This window comes from Aquarana catesbeiana, linkage group LG01 (genome assembly GCF_042186555.1).
Source record: "Aquarana catesbeiana isolate 2022-GZ linkage group LG01, ASM4218655v1, whole genome shotgun sequence".
In the NCBI taxonomy this organism is placed as follows: Eukaryota; Metazoa; Chordata; class Amphibia; order Anura; family Ranidae; genus Aquarana; species Aquarana catesbeiana.
In genome coordinates this window covers 438,590,144-438,610,914 of record NC_133324.1, presented here as the reverse complement: position 1 = coordinate 438,610,914, position 20,771 = coordinate 438,590,144, and the positions used below count along the sequence as shown (strand labels likewise).

The 20,771-nt window shown below is 42.7% G+C and overlaps 1 protein-coding gene across 1 annotated transcript in view; it reads left to right on the top strand.

The window, feature by feature from the left end:
• Positions 1 to 20,771, top strand: part of MTAP (methylthioadenosine phosphorylase) — an 86,132-nt gene that overhangs the window by 17,597 nt on the left and 47,764 nt on the right. The window contains exons 2-4 of the mRNA XM_073636029.1: positions 4,429 to 4,515; positions 10,989 to 11,047; positions 15,911 to 16,078. Coding sequence (XP_073492130.1) covers positions 4,429 to 4,515; positions 10,989 to 11,047; positions 15,911 to 16,078 — 314 coding nt within the window. The remainder of the gene's footprint in view (positions 1 to 4,428; positions 4,516 to 10,988; positions 11,048 to 15,910; positions 16,079 to 20,771) is intronic.

Below are 20,771 nucleotides of genomic sequence, written 5' to 3'. Positions count from 1 at the left end.
CACGCCAAGATGGCAGCTATTGATCATAACCAAATCCCAAAACTTGAAAAATTATGACATCCTTGGATAAAACATCAATTTTTGTCAAATTTTAATGACTTGGTCCTTTTGCCATGGTAACGGGTTAATTGACTTATAGATTCATCCATTTATTTGCTTCATGGAAAAGCCAATGGACGATAAACTGACGAGTGGATCGACCTCGTGGACTATATCTTTGTCTTTCTATCCTTTTTCTTCCTTTTCTGTCCCTCTCCCCCCACCTTATGATCTAAGCTCTTTATCAGAATACATCTGATCTGTACACATATAACTATCATTTAATATTTATAGGTGGTATAGATTTCTCAAATACCTCCAAAAGAAATTGATGTATTACTTTCCACCTTCATTTTAGGTCTCGTGTACCTGATTATTACTGTTTAAAAATGTCATGTTAAATATTTATATAAACTCTAATGTAAAACAATGAGCTTACTTTATATATCCTTGTAAATGTACTTGATACATCTTTATATTACTGTATGTTCAATAAACCTTTTTGACAAGGAAAAATTGTCAGCTGAACAGGGTTTGCATCCAGTAAAATGTAGGCACTGGTAAGCTGGCTACACATTATACAATGGTCTTGTACAATTTTCCTTTAAAGTGGAGGCCACCCTGAACAAAAAAAATTGCACCAAAAATCCTAAAAAAAAAAAAAAAAAAAAAAAAACATTTGGAAAAAAAAAAATGTTATACTTACCTGAACCCTTGTTGCTAGGCAGTCTTCCTAATCTGCCTGTTCCTATACCGCGGCGTGTTCTGCTCCTAGCTGAGCGGCCCTGTTGCCTTCTGGGAACTGTGTGTGTTCCCAGAAAACCACGGGGCCATTAACAGATCGCCGCGCCGCAGGAAACTGGCAGTGAAGCCGCAAGGCTCCACTGCCTGTTTCCCTTACTTAGGATGGTGGTGCTGGGACACGAGAGCCGAGGGACGGGTCGGCCTCGGGCAGCCGACACCCAGGACAGGTAAGTCTACATATTTAAAGTCAGCAGCTACAGTGTTTGTAGCTGCTGACTTTAAAAAAAAATTTAGCTGGCCAGAATCCTGCTTTAAATTTACAAAACCCATAAAAAAGAGGTCAAACCTGAACACTTTCAAATTGTATGCAATCAGGCAGGCTCTTGCACTACATAGTTAAAGGGGAATCTAAAAAACGTTGTATGATTTGTAGCCAGCTATAGGGTATGCTGAAAGTGGCAGGTGAGATTTGTCCATCCATGCCATTTAGAGTAAATGGAGGCTGAATGAATAAAGTCAGCTTAAAAGTAAAGTAGGTGTTATCCTAATTTACAGCCAAATTGGGATAACGCCTACTAGAGTTGCACAATTAATCGTTAAAAAATTGCGATCCTATGTAACAAGTGCAGAGCCATTCTCTGCTGGCAAAGTTTATCACAACATTGCACAGCGCTAAGATAAAAAGAAACCTAGTATCATTTGGTTCTTTTTAGATCAAAGGTATGAACTTCGGTCTGTAAATGAGGTCAGGTTTACCACTTAAAGAGGTTATAAACCCTCACGTTTTTTTTACCTTAATGCATTCTACTCGGTCCCGCCTCCCGTGTCACTGGATTTGATTGACAGCAGCGGGAGCCAATGGCTCCCGCTGCTATCAGTGTATCCAATGAGGACCCGAGACAGCGGCTGGAGCTGCTGTGCTCGTCCCTATCACTGGAACGATCGGGTTCAGATAAGAAAAAGGGGAGGTCTGGGGGGCAACTTTTGTGCTGCCCCCAGACCCCCCCTTTTTCTTATCTGAACCCGATCGTTCCAGTGATAGGGACGAGCACAGCAGCTCCAGCCGCTGTCTCGGGTCCTCATTGGATACATTGATAGCAGCGATGCTGTCAATCAAATCCAGTGACACGGGAGGCGGGACCGAGTCCTGCTGTCTGTATCAACTGACGCAGCAGCAGGACTCGAAGCGAGCCCGCACGAGTGCCCCCATGAGAAGCAGTTCTCCGTGGGTTTCACTCGAGAAGAGGAGGAGCCAGGAGCGCTGCGGGGGGGGACCCCAGAAAAGGAGAATTGGGGCCACTCTGTGCAAAATCCTTGCACAGAGGAGGTAAATATAACATGTTTGTTATTTTATAAAAAAGATTTGGACCCCTAAAAAAAACAACAAAGATTTAGGCAGTTTTCAGGTGTTTTAGCGCTAAAAATAGCATCTGAAAACTGCCTCTTCTGCAGCCCCAGTGTGAAAGCCTGAGTACTTTTACACTGGGGCGGTGCGCTTGCGGGACAGGAAAAAAAGTCCTGCAAGCAGCATCTTTGGGGTAGTGTAGAAGTGCTGTGTACAGCGCTCCTACACCGCCCCTGCCTATTGGAATGAATGGGCAACGCTTCTGAAGCGTCTGTAAAGTGCTTCGGACGTGCACAACACGGACGGTTTTAACCCTTTCTTTGGCTGCTATCAGCGGTGAAAAGTGGCCCGCTAGCGGGCGAAAAGCGCTGCTAAAACTACGGTAGAAGGCTGCTAATGGACTCGCGTCCCCAGTGTGAAAGCAGCCTTACAATCACTTTAAAGACTAAACCATTTTCTGACACTTGTTGCTTACAAGTTAAAATCAGTATTTTTTGCTAGAAAATTAGAACCCCAAATATTATTTATAAATTTTTTAGCAGAGACCCTAGGCGGTCGTTGCAATATTTTATGTCACACCGTAGTTGCGCAGCGGTCTTTCAAATGCAATTTTTTGAGGAAAAAATACATGTCAATGAATTTAAAAAAAAAAAAAACTAAACCGTAAAGTTAGTCAATTTTTGTTGTATGATGTGAAAGATGATGTTATGCCGAGAATTGTGATCTTTATTCAAAACTAAAAAACTGTGATTCTCATTTTATCCAGAATTGTGCAGCTCTAACACCTACTTTATATTTGTTTCATTTCCTTATTTGCATAGCATAAAAAATGCAGCTTATCTTTTTTAAATTCCCTATTCTGGACCCTCCAGCAAAGAAAAATCCTAGGTAATTCTCTTTGAGTGGACTGGGCAGCTGTGTTTGCTATAATTAATCCTGACTGTACTGTACAGCTCTTCTTCATTATCAATTGTAATTACATCTGAACACTGTCTGCTCTAATAAAGGTCTAAAGGTGTAGGGACTGGTCTTCTTGCATTGTATGTTAATGAGGACAGATTTGGGACAGGCTCACTCTGACATTTGCATTCAGCTATGACACCTCCTCCTGAGAAACCTCATAAAAGGTAAGAAATAAAAAAAACAACAAACATATAATGGGGTTTTCTCAAATTCGACTACAAAGTCAAATCGCAGACTATTTGTGTGTAATCTACAAATCCCTGTGTCCGATATGACAACAGAATATAGAAGAACATGAACTGAAAATTGAGCCTGGGTGCAAATCTGTCTGAGCTGGTCACTCTCACTGGCACTAAAAGTGAGAAAAGATTCAACATTTTAGGCACTTGCCAGAGCAGGGATCAACTGGGTAAATTTATTTTGTGTGTAGAGGACAGCAAGTAAACCTCCCAAATCGGACATGTATGTGTCATTACCTCTATTTGACCTTTGATCCCCCGCTTGTAGTCCCTGTACAGGAGGGCTGGAGTGTGAGGGGAAGAAGCAGTACAAGGAGCCAATCAGCTCATGTGCTGACAAGGGACACTCTGATGGGAATTAAAAGTAGAGTGACAGAGAGTTGAGCCCATCACTGTGCTGTTTCCCTTATCACTGTCCAGTTACAGGCTGGGGAGATTCCAGGATGATCTGGGCTCAGGGGAAGTGGATTGAATAATGCTGGCCATCAGACTGAGGATATCTAGTGTAAAAAAAAAAACTGCAAGGGAATCTCTGGATTAAAGATGAGTATAGCAGCAAAAGTTGTTTTTTATTTTATACTTTGGGCTATTTTTTTTTGCTTGGTATAGAAGATGTTGCTGGCTTTCCTATGATATTTGTCTTTTGTGATTAAAGTTCTTAATCAAGTGTTCAATTAAAACGTCTTTAATAAACATCTTTTAATCCAAACGTTGTTGTGCAAACCCCTTTAAGGCATTATTCACATGTGCATACTTAAGCGTACACCCGTGTCCGCATGGATGCACAGGTGTTCTATGCATCCACATGCAGGCAGTCCCATTCATGTCAATTGGGATGCAGCGGTGAGTTCAGGGACATCAACACGGATGTGAAATTAGGAGGAGCAGCTGTGTCCGTGCAGCCACTGCATCCCAGTTGACATGAATAGGACTGCATATTTGGGGATGCACAGAGCACCATCACATGGGTATGCACTTAAGTACGTCCATGTGAACAAGGCCTAATGCTACTTGTCTAATTCGCACATTCTGTCTTTAGATTACCTGTCACCAGATGTGGAAATAATTGACTTGCATTTGTTTTTTGTTTTTTAACAGATTGGAATAATTGGTGGCTCAGGACTGGATGATCCGGATATTTTGGAAGGCAGAACTGAGAAGTATGTTGATACGCCGTTTGGCAAGGTATACACTTTTGCTGATCCAGTGTTAATGAAGGTTTCTCAAATTTATATGTATGTAATTAAATGTTAAAGGGCTCTGCCATTTATTTTATTTTTTCAATTACTGTTGCTTTGTCACATTAGATTTTCACCACACAGTTTCCTACACTGTTATTAAAAGATAAGCGCAGAACAAAAAAACAAAGCCCAACTTTTCCTCTCCCTAACCCCTTATATATGCAAAGCCAAGATGCACACCACCTCTCCTGCAGATGCATACTTACAACCCCCCCTGACGAAGGCAGCATCCTGTCCTGTGTGCTAGAAACCAGGGTTACCTAGGACTAAGTTGGAAAAGCTGCCTGATTCCTAGCAACTGAGGATGCTAGGTGGGAGGGGCCTCCTGCTTCCTAGCAACCGAGGGCTCTAGGCAGAAGGAGCTGTCTGCATCTTAGTAACTTAGGGCATTAGTTAGAAGGGATCAACTGTGTCCTATCATCCTAGGACACTAGGCAGAAGGGGCCACCTGCGTCCTAGCAACCTAAACACTAGATGGCAGTGTCCTAACAAATAAAGTACATTTATGCTGTACTGTGTAAATGTAAGCACAGACATTGCATGCGTATGTTGTGTGGACAACATAGTTCAAATTTTTTAATAGTATATTTATAATTAACCCATTTGTTATACCCATTCTCTTGGGAAGATCCCCATTCAGAGAGGATATTAAAGTGGTTGTAAACCTCAGACATATAATATGAACAAAGCATATCCCTCTATAGTATGTATGGTAGTATATCTCAATCCAGAACACTAAATGTAATTTTTTCTGCTGCCTCATTCCTCTGCTATCTGCACTTTTCACAAGTTTTCTTGACACCAAGAGGTAAAAGGTTAACGGGAGGGAGCTTCAGCCTGTGAGTGACAGCTTACCTTTGTTCCTGTGTGCTGTGTAAGCCTGGGTTCACACATGTGCGGTGCGAATTGAAGCTCAGGTTTCACTGCGAAGATAAAAATCAGTTGTTCAGAGGTTTCTCTGCGTTTTAGCTGTGGATCAGTGAGCAGGGAGGGGAGGGGGGAGGTGTAGTGAGGAGAAGGAGAGAATTCATGTTCAGAACGCAATGCATCTGCGAATCAGATGCGTTCCCATAGAAGATAATGGGCTTGTAATTCGCACCGCAATGCCCAAAAAACGCACACGTTTTTTGTGCAATGCACATTGCAAATGCAATGCACATATGTGAACCAGATACATTCAAATTAATGTATTTTAAAATGTCCTGCGAATTGGATGCGGTGTAAGCCACATCCAATTCGCAGCTCAGACAAGCTGTATAAATTCTGCATTATTAAAGAAGAGAAGACTGCATATAAACAGTTACAACTTGTGCAGGATATTTGTTTCATCTCTGTGTATCACCTAAGGCCAGTCACTTCACTGGGTATATGTAAGAGTTTACAACCACTTTAATGAAATGTGTTTTATTTTTTTTCTGTGTAAGTCCATACTCTGGACATGGTTATAATCTCTAGGAGCAGATTGCACAAAGCTATTGGGGATCCTAAATTGATAATTAAAGTGGTTAACCAATTAGAGAGATAATAGGGAAAGCTTGTGCACAGCAACAAACGTTCCAACTTCCTGCTATGTTACATTAACTTCACTCTCACTCACAGCAGCTTCAGCCCTGAGGAGATCGTAAGCTCCAGCGAGCAGGGCCCTCTGTTTTCTACTGTATTAAATTGTATTGTAATTGTACTGTCTGTCCTTATGTTGTAAAGTGCTGAATAAACTGTTACCGCTATATAATTCCTGTATTATAATGATATCTATGTTAGTGTTAGACCCCTTCACACTGAGCCGCCCCGGGCATCAGCGGTAAAGCAGTGCTATTTTTAGCACCGCTTTATTGTCCTTTTAGCAACGCTATTCGGCCACCAGCGGGGCTGGTTTTAAGGGGTTAAATCCGCCCACAAAATGCAGCGGCACTTTGCCGGCGGTATGGCTGCGCTGCCCCATTGTTTTGAATTGGCAGGAGCGGTGGAGGAGCGGTGTATTCACCAATCCTACACTGCTGCAAAGAAGCTTCTGGCAGAACTTTTTGTGACTCCCTGCCAGCGCAGCGCCCCAGTGTGAAAGCACTCAGGCTTTCACACTGGGTTTGCAGCTGTGGCTTTTTTCAGGCGCTATGCAGGTGCTATCTTTAGCGCCTGAAAAACGCCTCTAGTGTGAAAGGGGTCTTAGAGGTAGTGTAAAAACAGTCATAGAATTCAGAACATAGTACTGGAAAATACCCAATATCTAAAATACGCTTTTGTTTATCAACCATTCAACTCTAATGCCCCGTACACACGGTCGGATTTTCGGACGGAAAAATGTGTGATAGGACCTTGTTGTCGGAAATTCCGACCGTGTGTAGGCTCCATCACACATTTTTCCATCGGAATTTCCGACACACAAAGTTTGAGAGCAGGCTATAAAATTTTCCGACAACAAAATGCGTTGTCGGAAATTCCGATCGTGTGTACACAAATCCGACGCACAAAGTGCCACGCATGCTCAGAATAAATAAAGAGATAAAAGCTATTGGCCACTGCCCCGTTTATAGTACTGACGTACGTGTTTTACGTCACCGCGTTCAGAACGATCGGATTTTCCGACAACTTTGTGTGACCGTGTGTATGCAAGACAAGTTTGAGCCAACATCCGTCGGAAAAAATCCATGGATTTTGTTGTTGGAATGTCCGAACAAAGTCCGACCGTGTGTACGGGGCATAACTTGTGTATCAAAATCGACAAATTCGAACGTTCTAGACAGGTAAATAAATTTGCTGCACCACTTTTACAACACACGAAAGATCCAAAATCTGTCTGTGCCAGTCTTTATGAATTTCAGGGATTGAACATTAAACAAATGTAAGTTTTTACATTTAGGTCTCCTAAGTATGAAAAAAATAATATTCAGAGTATTTTTAAAGACACAACATACAGTATAGGCTAACATGTAAAGTGATAAATTAAAACTTTTTGTCTGCAAAGCAGTCAAAGAAATTTCCGCTGGGTAAACTGGTGGTAACTAAAGTTTAAAGCTCTGTTCACACCTTTGCAGGTGTGAGCGAGCACTTGAGCATTTCTGTGTTGCATCTAGGGCAACCAATTAATTTTAATGGGCTGCCCTGTGCACAAGAACTGCAAAAAATAAATGCCTGACCCTTTTTTGAAAGGGTCCCTTGTTACCACGTGTTTTGGCATGTGTGCATTAGCAGGGTGTGTGGATGCCATTTAGAATTAATGGTACTGCCTTGCGTATTCAGAAGGGCGTTTTTGTGTGTGGTGGGAAAGAGCACAATTTTGCACGCATTTTTGGAACACACTTGTGAACCTAGCTTACAGGTTTGATTTTTTTTTTATTTGGGTCCCTTGGACCTATTTAGACTTTCTATCTCTGTTGGTATTGGGCTTTGTAGGCAGTGCCAGTGGGAATACTGATGTTTTTGGACCAGCTATTAATGTAACATCCAGAAAGTTGATTTTTGCAATGAACACACTGTTAGCAGTTGCTGATCTCTCCTATCAGCTTTCTTTTCAATAACACTTGTAACATTTCTATATTTGTATATTTAAAAATATTTAATGTTATTGATTTAGGTCATGCACCTGTGAGGGCCATGTTTGCCCAAACAGGATGCACAAGTTCCATGCATTTGTGTGCAGACAGTTCCATTTATTTCCACCTGGGAACAGTGACTGCATGAACACAGCCTCAGCTCCCAATTTGACAACCATATGCATGCCGGTGCATGACCCAGAACTCATACTGTCTGCATTTGGGGAAACACACCTTCACAGATGTCAAATTGGGAGCAGCAGCTGTGTCCATACTTTCGAAGCTGCTGGCTCCTGCTTTCTCATTTCTGCTTTCCTGAACATCCAGTCTTCACAGGAAAGAGTGGACAGTGGAGTCCCCAGCCAGTCTGTTAGCTTGCAGAAAGAAGGAGCAGGGTTATGGGAACGTGTGATCTATTGATGCACACAGTGTATAGAGACACAACTCTAATCTCTGTATGCAAGGGTGGCCCCATAGGATGCTGCAAGAGAAAGAAGACACCCTGATACAAGAAACCTGGGGCAGCACTCATGGTACCAGTTTAAACTCAGTATAGGCAAGAATTAAAGGATAAAACTGAGGTTTTAAGATCACTCTAAAATAAGCATTTTTACTACCGCTAGTGATTTTGTATCACTTCTGGGTAGGTCACATGACTGGATCTTTTGTGTTGCATTTTAACTACACAGACTCGGATAAAAAAAAAAAAAAAAACACTTTACATTATATAGTATATGTTTATTTAAAATAACTAAATAAGACTGTCCCCACAGTATCGGAAGTTTGCCTGTATATGTGTCACATAAAAGCTGTTGCAGTTCTAGTCATCATTGATGTTTCTTAGCTCAGAAGAATTATAAGGGTATATTGAGCAAGCAATACAGAAGAAATGCCAGAGTGTCTAGCTATAATGACTAAATATAACTTTTATTGGTATTTCATAAGGCCTAAAAGCATTTTTTAGTATGGTATCGGTAACTGCCGAAAGCCACCCAAGTCCTCAATATAGGAATGAACTTCTTCTGACATACCCAGCAACCATAATAATTAGCCTTTGAGGTAGCTCATATACGTTCTATGTGCACAGCACCATCTAGTGTTTGCTAGATCTTTTGTGAATTGTAAAACCTATATAATATATATATATATATATATATATATATATATATATATATATATATATATATATATATATAATGTGTGTGTATATGTATGTATGTATGTATATATATATATATATATATATATATATATATATATATATATAATTTTTTTTTTTAATAGCATGTTCTACTTGACTGCATTGTATAGTGGTTTTGCACAGAGCAGCCATGATTCTTCTCTTCCCGGGTCCCCCACTGGCCCTCCTCCTCTTTGTGTGTCACCATAGGAAGCGTCTTCTTATGATGGCACACCTGCAGGCTCGATCCTGAGTTGTGCTGTCTGTGTCCATAGACAGCGGGGTTCAGTGCCACCCCCGCTCCCTCGTTACAAGATTTGATTGATAGCGGCGGTAGCCAATGGTATCAATCTACTCTGTGAGGCAGGGGCTGCGAAGGGACATAGAATCCATTACTGGCGTTTTCCAGGTGTTTTTGTGCAGTTTTGCAGCTTTTTAAAATGGTTTTAGAAGCATATTGCAAGCGTTTTATAGCTTCAGGCATTTTTGTTCAGCCAATAGAAATCAGTAGGGGTGGAGAGCTGCTGTTTGAGCAGAAAGCGAGCGACAAAACGTTCGTAAAACACAAAAGTCAGGCATTTCTATTGAAGTCTATGGGGCCAAAAACGCTTGTAATTTGCCAAAAAGCAGCTTGTGTGCTTTTTTGAGTGACAGGCATCTTGCTTCAGGCGACAGAAAGCTCAGATGTGAACAGGGGCTGTTGAAATGAATGGAATTTGGCTTGTTGAGTGTTTTAGAGCTTCAAGCAGAAAATCGCTCAGGTGTGAACAGGATCTCGGGTAAAAAACCCTCTGCCTTTACAACCACTTTAATCTTATGAGCTCCTATATTTCCTAATGATCTACAATGTTTTATGTAGTTCTCTGATACAGTATTTCTTGAGGAATGTGGAGAGAAGCCAAATATATACCTTTTTTTTTCTGCCTTTTTAAAAGGTGGACATATCCGTTTCAGTCAGGTGTTTAGCCCACACTTCAATACCAGATTTGATCACAGTACTGCAAATACAATATGAAATTGCAGCTCTCTGTCCAAAGAAAATGTAGCTAGCTGCCAGAGGCGGAACTCCATCCCATCGTTGTACAATAACATTTCAAATTTAACCACTTGCCAACCAGCCGCTGTCATTATACTGCGGCAAGTTGGCATGGCTGCGTGAATCGCCGTAGTTGTACGTCGGCCACTTTAAGACAGATGGGGAGGTGCGCGCGCGCTCCCGTAACGCCAGAGCCAATGCACGTGGCCGGCTGCCACAATGTCTGCTGACCACTCGTGATCGCTCCACAGAGAGCCAGAATGGGAATCTGTGTATGTAAACAAACAGATCCCCATTCTGACAGGGACATAGAGAGAGATTTGCTGTTCTGAGTGATCGGGAACAGCGATCTCCCTCCTCCTCCAGTCAGTACACTCCCTCCACAGTTAGAAACACCTCCCCAGGGAACACTTAACTCTTTGATCGCCCCCTAGTGTTAACCCTTTCCCTGCCAGTGACATTTATACAGTAATCAGTGGGTATTTTTGGCTCTGATCATTGTATAAATGCCACTTATCCCAAAAAAGTGTCCTATCTGTCCGCCGCAATGTTGCATTCCTGCTAAAAATTGCAGCTCACTGCCATTACTAGAAACATTAAAATCACTCATATTTTATACCAAGCGATGTTTGTGAAATCAATAAACAATGCTTTTTTCTTTTCCCTTAAAGCCATCTGATGCCTTGGTCTTAGGAAAGATTAAGAATGTGGACTGTGTGTTACTTGCAAGGTAACGTTAAAGTATATTTTCTATATCATGTTCATGACTAAAATAATGCAAGTTATACAAGTCTTTCAAATATTTGACTTTATTATTTTTAGTCAGGTAAATCTGTAATATGATTTTAGTATTTCAAATTTACTGCTTGGAGCCAATAGGTGCCCAGAACACATTTCATTCTCCAGGGTTTACTGCAATGCTTTGAGTATGGAGCTGAACAGCAGGATAAAAATAAAAAAATGTGCCGTTAAAGGCATTTGAGGAGGTGCACACAAACCCCTCTTCCTTTCCTAGGAGGAACAGAGCTTATCCAGATTATCAGTCTAGTCCGTTGGTTTGTTGCAAACTCTGAAGCATTGAAGTACGCTGTAATACGCGTTTGTAAAATAGCTGTGGTACATCTATTTAAATTCAAAAGCATGTAAACAAAAACTTTATGAACTTGAGCTAAATCAACGTTAGTTTTCCGTTAATTCTTTCAAACAATTTGCTAATCATGAGTATATCAAAGGGTAAGAAGCCATAAAAGTCTGGGCATACGGTGTATGTAAATACTGACTACTGCTAAGAAGTTGATGCATCATCCTGCCCTCTCCTGCCCCTGATGCCTAAAAGGGTGAGATGTGGTACCATGTGGGGTCGTTCATTAGCTGTTTAAATGAAAGTGGTAAAAACCCCAAAATGTAATATACTACAGCGTACCAATCCTTTGATTTGGTGGCTGCATTAGCTTTTGTTTTTGGGCTCTTTTTCCTTTATTTCACCTGGTGATCCTGCCAGTAACATCCTTTTGTTTGTAGATTTTTTTCTCCCAATGAAAGGTTTTCTTCCTGTTCAGGTGGTCACTGTTACATTTTAGGATTTTCTGTAACTTTTGCAGATCTGTGAGAAATAGTGGACTAAACTGCCTCCATAGTGAAAACTAAAGGCTAGTACAAAATTTGCAGGAAGAATACCTCCCAATGGACTGAAAGGATATGTGTTGGTAGAACACTGGACCCCAGGATAGGCAAATGTCCAACTTTAACCACTTCAGCCCCGGAATTACCAGAGCACTTTTTGCGATACGGCACTGCGTCGCTTTAACTGACTATTGCGCGGTGGTGCGACGTTGCACCCAAACAAAATTGACGCAATTTTTTTCCCACAAATAGCTTTCTTTTGGTGGTATTTGAACACCTCTGCGGTTTTTATTATTTGCTCTATAAACAAAAAAAGAGCGATAATTTTGAAAAAAAAGCAATATTTTTTACTTTTTGCTATAATAAATATCCCCAAAAAATATATAAAAAAACACATTTCTTTCTCAGTTTAGGCCGATATGTATTCTTATATTTTTCTTAATTTTGGTAAAAAAAACGCAGTAAGTGTATATTGATTGGTTTGCGCAAAAGTTATAGCGTCTACAAAATAGGGGATAGATTTATGGCATTTTTGTTATTATTATTTATTTTTTTTATCAGGATTTGGCGGCGATCTGCGATTTTTTTTTTTTTTTTTTATTATTTTTATTGTGGCTGAGACATAGCGGACACATCGGACACTTTTGACACTATTTTGTGACAATTGTCATTTATACAGCGATCAGTGCTATAAAAATGCACTGATTACTGTGTAAATGACACTGGCAGGGAAGGGGTCAGTGGCGGCTGGTGAAGTTTTGGGATGGGGGGGGGGCGCAGACCCCCCCCCCCCTTCCTTTTTGACCCCTCCCACTTCCCATAAGCCCCATCCCTTATAGAATCCACCCACTCTGTCCCCTGTATCCACCCGACGTGTCAGGAGTATACAGTTCAGCATCACGGGACAGAGTATACAGCCCTAGCATCACTGGGCAGGAGTATACAGCCCTAGCATCACTGGGCAGGAGTATACAGCCCTAGCATCACTGGGCAGGAGTATACAGCCCTAGCATCACTGGGCAGGAGTATACAGCCCTAGCATCACTGGGCAGGAGTATACAGCCCTAGCATCACTGGGCAGGAGTATACAGCCCTAGCATCACTGGGCAGGAGTATACAGCCCTAGCATCACTGGGCAGGAGTATACAGCCCTAGCATCACTGGGCAGGAGTATACAGCCCTAGCATCACTGGGCAGGAGTATACAGCCCTAGCATCACTGGGCAGGAGTATACAGCCCTAGCATCACTGGACCTTCCTCCATCATCACCGACTGCAGATATACATCATCTGTCCTGTATACAGCTATGTATACAGTAACAGGACATGCTGGTAGGTTAATTAGATCCCGTCTAAATTGGCCCTAATATGTGTATGAATGTGTGGGGTCAGTGGATGGTATAATGCATCCATCTTCGCTATCCTCATCCTTGTATAATACACCCGTCATTGCTATCCTCATCCTTGCATAATACACCCATCCTCATCATCGTATAATACACCCATCCTCATCCTTGTATAATACACCCGTCATCGCTATCCTCATCCTTGTATAATACACCCATCCTCATCAACCTCATCCTTTTACAATACACCCATCCTCATAATTCTATAATAAACCTGTCATCATCATCCTCATCTTTGTATAATACACTCATCATCCTCATCCTTGTATAATACATCCATCCTCATCATCCTCATCCTTGTATAATACACCCATCATCGCTATCCTTATCCTTGTATTATACACCCATCCTCATAATTCTATAATACACCTGTCACCATCATCGCTATCCTCATCCTTGTTTAATACACCCTTCCTCATAATTCTATAATACACCTGTCATCATCATCCTCATCCTTGTATAATACACCTGTCATCACTATCCTCATGCTTTGTATAATACACCCATCCCCATCCTTGTATAACACACCCATCCTCATCATCCTTGTATAACACACCCATCCTCATCATCCTTGTATAACACACCCATCCTCATCATCTTCATCCTTGTATAACACAACCATCCTCATCATCTTCATCCTTATAATACACCTGGGTTCAGCAAACAGTTGAATTCTAAAATAGTGGATACTTCTAATCTAGAAGCATGGAGCACCAGCCCTGGTTTTATGAGATGATCCTTCTCCTTTAGCCTGGGTTCACGCTGATGCGATGTGGGAACCAGTGCGATTCCAGCGTCGGTTCCCGCATCGCATCTCTCCCGTAGGCAGTTCACACTGCCCTCTGTAAACCACTGCGGGTGTCATTAAAATGTTAATGACACCCCCAGATCAGTTCACAGATCGCAGTGTGAACTGTGAACTCGCACAGAAATCGCATCGCATAGGTGAGAACACCCATACAATCCGATTTCAGTGTGGGGGAAAACAAGTCTCCACTTTTTTTTCTGCGAATCTAATGCAAGTTCAGCCATACAACTGTATAGCTGAACTCGCATTTCTCACAGACATCGCATGTGATTCGCACCGCAGTGCGGGTGCATATCACATGCGATGTCTTAGATCGCAGTAGTCTGAACCTGGGCTCATACCCTACCTCCAGTAGATAATAAGAGAAACCAAAACAAATGCAGGTAAGTAAAGGGTTAACCTCCTCACCTGATAACAGAACATTCACTGCACACTAAGGCTCAGACTTATTTACTGCTGGGACAGTATAACTGTAACTGGAGACAAGTTCAACAAACAGTGAGATAGCTGAAGATAGCAACACTTGGATGGCAACTGTCACAGGGGGAGATCAGGGGAAGATTGTGTCTCTCCTGCAATAAATAAGCAGTTAGCTGTTATCACATGAGTGAGTGAAAGGTTTACTTCCCTGCATTTGCTTGTTACTAAGAGGATGATCTGCTCCAACTCCCAAGTTCATCCCTCAATTCCTGCATCTATACACAGCCTCCTCCGTCCATGCCAAGTTACTGCCCTGCATAGGGGCTTACCTCTCTGCCTATGGAGCCGCGCTGGCAGTCTCAGTCCTCCATTTGTGTCCACTCCACACTGCAGTGAGCCGGGAAACCGTTAGTGACGCGGGTGTGCTGAAAAAAGCAATGCCCACTGTCCTCCGATCCCCGCCAATTAAAATGTAGGAAGGGAGGACAGAAGCAAATCGGTGTAGAGTCGGAGTGTGTGCGGGCGCATCGTTTGCGCCCTGCACACGCCCTAAACGCGGGCAAATCGGCTCCCCATAGACCACCACGTGTCCGGCGCCCGGACACTCTTAAAGGGCACTTTTTTTTTTACAGCTTGGGGGGGGGGGGGGGCGCCCGTGCGCACCCTAAGGACGGGCTGCCACTGGAAGGGATTAAACACTAGGGGGCGATCAAGGGGTTAAGTGTGTCCTAGGAAGTGATTCTAACTGGGGGGGATTGGCTACCACTGACATGACAGTGAACACTGCTCCCGATGACAGGGAGCAGTAGCTCCCTGTCATGTCACTAGGCAGAACAGGGAAATGCCTGGTTTATATAGGCATCTCCCCGTCTTGCCACTCCGTGACATGATTGCGGGCCCCTGGAGGACATCGAGTTCGCGGGACCCGCGGGCATGGTCACAGAGTACGTGGCGGGTACGCGCCCACAATGCTGCGATTTAAAGGGGGCGTACCTGTACGCCCATTTTCCCAGCCATGCCATTGTGCCGACATATGTCATCGCGTGCTGGTCGGCATGTGGTTAAGAGGCAGCTCACTGTCCACCGTAGGTGTCCTATAGGCTCCCTGGAGTAATCTGGAGTGCAGCAAAAAGATAATTAAGCCACAAAACTTAAGTGAGTCCAGTAAGATTTTGTTTTTAATAATAAAAGATAAAACAGCGAAGGCATTTTTTGGGGCCCTTCATCAGAGCTTGAATGCTTATATATACTTACAGAAATACTGGACAATAGTTGCAAGTCTAACATAGAGTAAGATACTGCTTTGGGTCCTTAGATAGACTCTTTTTTTTTTTCAGACATGGCAGACAGCATACAATTGCTCCAACAAATGTTAACTTTCGTGCCAATATTTGGGCTCTGAAAACTGAAGGCTGTTCTCATATCCTGGTCACTACAGCTTGTGGATCACTGAGAGAGGAAATTCAACCCGGGGATGTTGTTTTAATTGACCAGTTTATTGACAGGTAAGTGTAGAAACTTAAAAAGATAACAACTTTTTTTATTAAGTGTAAAAACTTGTTTACTTTTGTGTCCTGGCACCTGTAGAATTTAGGCTTGGTTCACATATATGCAAATTGTATGCGTTTTGAACCGCATCTGATTTACATGATATGTCAAATAACATTGATTTCCATTGAAGCGGTTCACATATATGCGTTGCATACACAGTGCAAATTTAAAAAGAGTCCCGCGCATTTTCAAAGCACTGCGGTGCGGTTTAGGTGCAAATTCTTCTAGGCTCATTGAGTTTTATGGGAACACTTCTGAATCGCACATGTGTTTAGTTGCATTCAGGATTCAGATCAGGATTTCAGCATAGATTGCTCTCCTACTACAGGAGTTGACACCCTTTATGTATTGGCCAGCACTGAAATCGCAGCTGTGACAAAAATCCTGAGCCTTGCAAATTTGTGTTAGAAACGCAAAAAAAAATGCACCTGAATGGCTGAACAAATGCTTTTCTTATTTGCAGTAAAAACTGACATACAATTCGCACCAGACATGTGTGAGCCCAGCCTTAGAAAATTGCACAGTATTTTCTTACCAGTGTGTTGATATATTTTCTGTTTTGATAGCGGACTAGTGTACCTGACTTCATAATACTGTCATCGAGGACCAGACCAGGCTATGATCCCAGCATGACATTATTCTATGTTGTTAGCATAAACCTGTGACTTGAGTGAAGTGCCTAAGCTGGTAATATAAATGAATTGCAGACACCCAGAGGTGCCTGAACATACTTGAACATTTCTTCTGGAGCTCTAGGCAAGCTTTAAAACCCATAGTACTCAAATAGAAGCTTCAGTTTTAAAGTTGGTGCTTGTATTTCAATTATTTCTATCCTACTCCTATTAATCTGAACTAAAACTTACATTGTAAAGATCCCCACACATTTACTTCCTTGAATTCTGTGACACTTATTGACTCTACCCTGTGAGTAGGTACTGCCGTGTCACACATTTCACAGAGCCTGCCTTCTGATCTACAGAGGTCCTGAGAGGAGGGGGTTCAGGAACCGGTACAGGAATCACAGCTTGCAGGTAGCGATGTACTAAGGTAAATGTAGTCCTTAGAAATGGAGTGGTGGTGCCTCTAAAACAACTCTTATTCAGTTATGCAATGCTAACAGCACAGGTGAAGTTAAGAAACCTATAGCAACCAGATATTTTTTATTGGTTACATCACTGAAAGATGTATTGTGGTTGCTATGGTTTCTATATTTTGCTCTTTCCCTTAACCACTTACCAACCGGCCCATAGCCGAATGACGGCTGCAGGGCGGTTGGATAACTCTGGGAGGGCGTACTATGACGTCCTCCCAGAATTCCCCTCTCGCGCGCCCCCTGGGGCACGCACCCGAACACATCCGTGACGCGCCGGGTCCAGGGGACCCGGCGCATCACGGATCCCGGTAAATGGCTGCTGATCGCGGCCGTTTACCATGTGATCGAGCCGTCAAATGACGGCGCGATCACATGTAAACAGACCGGCGTCATCTGATGACGCCGACCGGCGTCATCTGATGACGCCGGTTCCTCTCCTCCCCTCCTGTGTACCGATCGGTACACTGTGAGCGGGGAGGGGGATGGATGGATGTCTGCAGCGCTGTGGGCTGTATGTGTAGTGCCCACAGCGCTGCACAGAGACATCCATCCATGCTCAGCCATCCATGCTCAGCCATCCCTCACTACTAATGCTGTGCAATACTCTGCAATACCAGCACAATACTCTGCAATGCTGTGCAATACTCTGCAATACCCCCACAATACTGTGCAATACTCTGCAATACCCCCACAATACTCTGCAATGCCCCCACAATACTCTGCAATGCTGTGCAATACTCTGCAATGCCCCCACAATACTCTGCAATGCCCCCGCCATACTCTGCAATGCCCCCCGCCATACTCTGCAATGCCCCCCGCCATACTCTGCAATGCCCCCCGCCATACTCTGCAATGCCCCCCGCCATACTCTGCAATGCCCCCCGCCATACTCTGCAATGCCCCCCGCCATACTCTGCAATGCCCCCCGCCATACTCTGCAATGCCCCCCGCCATACTCTGCAATGCCCCCCGCCATACTCTGCAATGCCCCCCGCCATACTCTGCCATGCCCCCCGCCATACCCCGCCATACTCCGCAATACCCCGCCATACTCCGCCATACTCCGCCATACCCCGCCATACCCCGCAATACCCCGCCATACTCCGCAATACCCCGCCATACTCCGCCATACCCCGCCATACTCCGCCATACCCCGCAATACCCCGCCATACTCCGCAATACCCCGCCATACTCCGCAATACCCCGCCATACCCTGCCATGCTGAGCCATGCTCAGCTGTACTCGGCCTCTGTATGTGGCCAGGCTGTGGAAGTCTCACACATGGGGTATCGCCGTACTCAGGAGGAGCAGGAGAATCTATTTTGGGGTGTCATTTTTGGCATGTACATGTTATGTGGTAGAAATATTGTATAAATGGACAACTTTGTGTTAAAAAAAAAAAAAAAGCGTTTTAACCACTTCCCGCCCGCCGGCCGTCATACAACGTCCTTGACTTTGTGCAGAGATATCTGAATGATGGTTGCAGCTACAGACATCATTCAGATATCAGCTTTTTCAGCCGGCGATTCCCTACACCATGAGAACGATCATAGCAGCTGTTCCACTGCTTGATCGTTCTTACGGGAGGCGAGAGGGGACGTCCCCCCTTCCCGCCGCCTTGCGGTGCTTCTACCGACTCACCGCTACGATCGAAGCCAGGATCTTTTTTTTTTTTTTTTTTTTTTAATTTCAGGCTTCCCAGCCTAGAGGTGAGATGTGGGGTCTTATTGACCCCATATCTCACTGTAAAGAGGACCTGTCATGCCATATTCCTATTACAAGGATGTTTATATTCCTTGTAATAGGAATAAAAGTGGTCAAAAATTTATTTTTTTGGAAAAAGGCATCAAACTAAAATAAATAAAGTAAAATGAACAATAAAAAAAAAAAAAAAAATTTTTAAAGCGCCCCTGTCCCTGTGTGCTCGCATGCAGAAGCGAACGCATACGTAAGTCCCGCCCACATATGAAAACGGTGTTCAAACCACACATGTGAGGTATCGCTGCGATCGGTAGAGCGAGAGCAATAATTTTGGCCCTAGACCTCCTCTGTAACTCAAAACATGTAACCAGTAAAAAATTTTAAAGCGTCGCCAATGGGGATTTTTGAGTAGCAAAGTTTGGCGCCATTCCACAAGCGCGTGCAATTTTGAAGGGTGACATGTTGGGTATCTATTTACTCGGCGTAACTTCATCTTTCACATTATGCAAAAACATTGGGCTAACTTTACTGTTTTGGTTTTTGTAAAGCACAAAACAGTTTTTTTTTTTAAAAAAAGCGTTAAAAAAATTGCTGCGCAAATACCGTGCGAGATAAAAAGTTGCAACGACCGCCATTGTATTCTCTAGGGTCTTTGCTAAAAAAACATATATAATGTTTTGGGGTTCTAAGTAATTTTCTAGCTAATAAATGATGATTTTTACATGTAGGAGAGAAATGTCAGAATTGGCCTGGGTGCTCCAGAACGCCTGAAGGTGCTCCCCTGCATGTTGGGCCTCTGTATGTGGCCACGCTGTGTAAAAGTCTCACACATGTGGTATCACCATACTCGGGAGTAATAGCAGAATGTGTTTTGGGGTGTAATTTGTGGTACGCATATGCGGTCTGTGAGAAATACCCTGCTAATATGACAATTTTGTGGAAAAAAAAAAAAAAAGTAAAAAAAAAACCTTGATTTTGCAAAGAATTGTGGGAAAAAATGACAACTTCAAAAAACTCACCATGCATCTTTCTAAATACCTTGGAATGTCTTCTTTCCAAAAAGGGGTCATTTGGGGGATCAATTTTCAGATATGCGCACCATAGCTTTTGGACTCTATAACTTTCAAAAAGACCAAATAATATCCACCGATTTGGGTTATTTTTACCAAAGATATGTAGCGGTATAAATTTTGGCCAAAATATATGAAGAAAAATTACTAATTTGCAAAATATTATAACAGAAATGAAGAAAAATGTATTTTTTTACAGATTTTTCGGTCTTTTTTCTTTTACGGCGCAAAAAATAAAGAACCCAGCAGTGATTAAATACCACCAAAAGAAAGCTCTATTTGTGTGAAAAAAAGGACAAAAATTTCATAAAGATACAGTGTTGCATGACTGAGTAATTGTCATTCAAAATGTGAGAGCACCAAAAGCTGAAAATTGGTCTGGTTAGGAAGGGGGTTTAAGTGCCCAGTTGTCAAGTGGTTAATACATAAGTGTACAAATCTGTTTGCTGCCCCTGCAGCTGGAGATATCACTTCTAGTATTTCAAATAACCAGTAACCTTTTTTGACGGCACAGAGTTTGGTTCATACAGTTGGTCAGTTGCATTGCCTAAAGCTTAATCTCTAGCAGCTCCTCAAATGATCTCAGAAACACTACCATTTTTTTATGTATTAGTTCTTTGTACACATGTGTTTCCATGAGGAATAGACGTTGCTCAGTTGCAGTGATTTTTGCAGAGCAGCATGAGTGAATAGTTCCTAAATCAGGTGAGAAATATAAGGGATTCATTTAAAAAAACAGTGAGCATACTGCCACTTTAAAAATAGAAAAAAAAAACTTGCAAA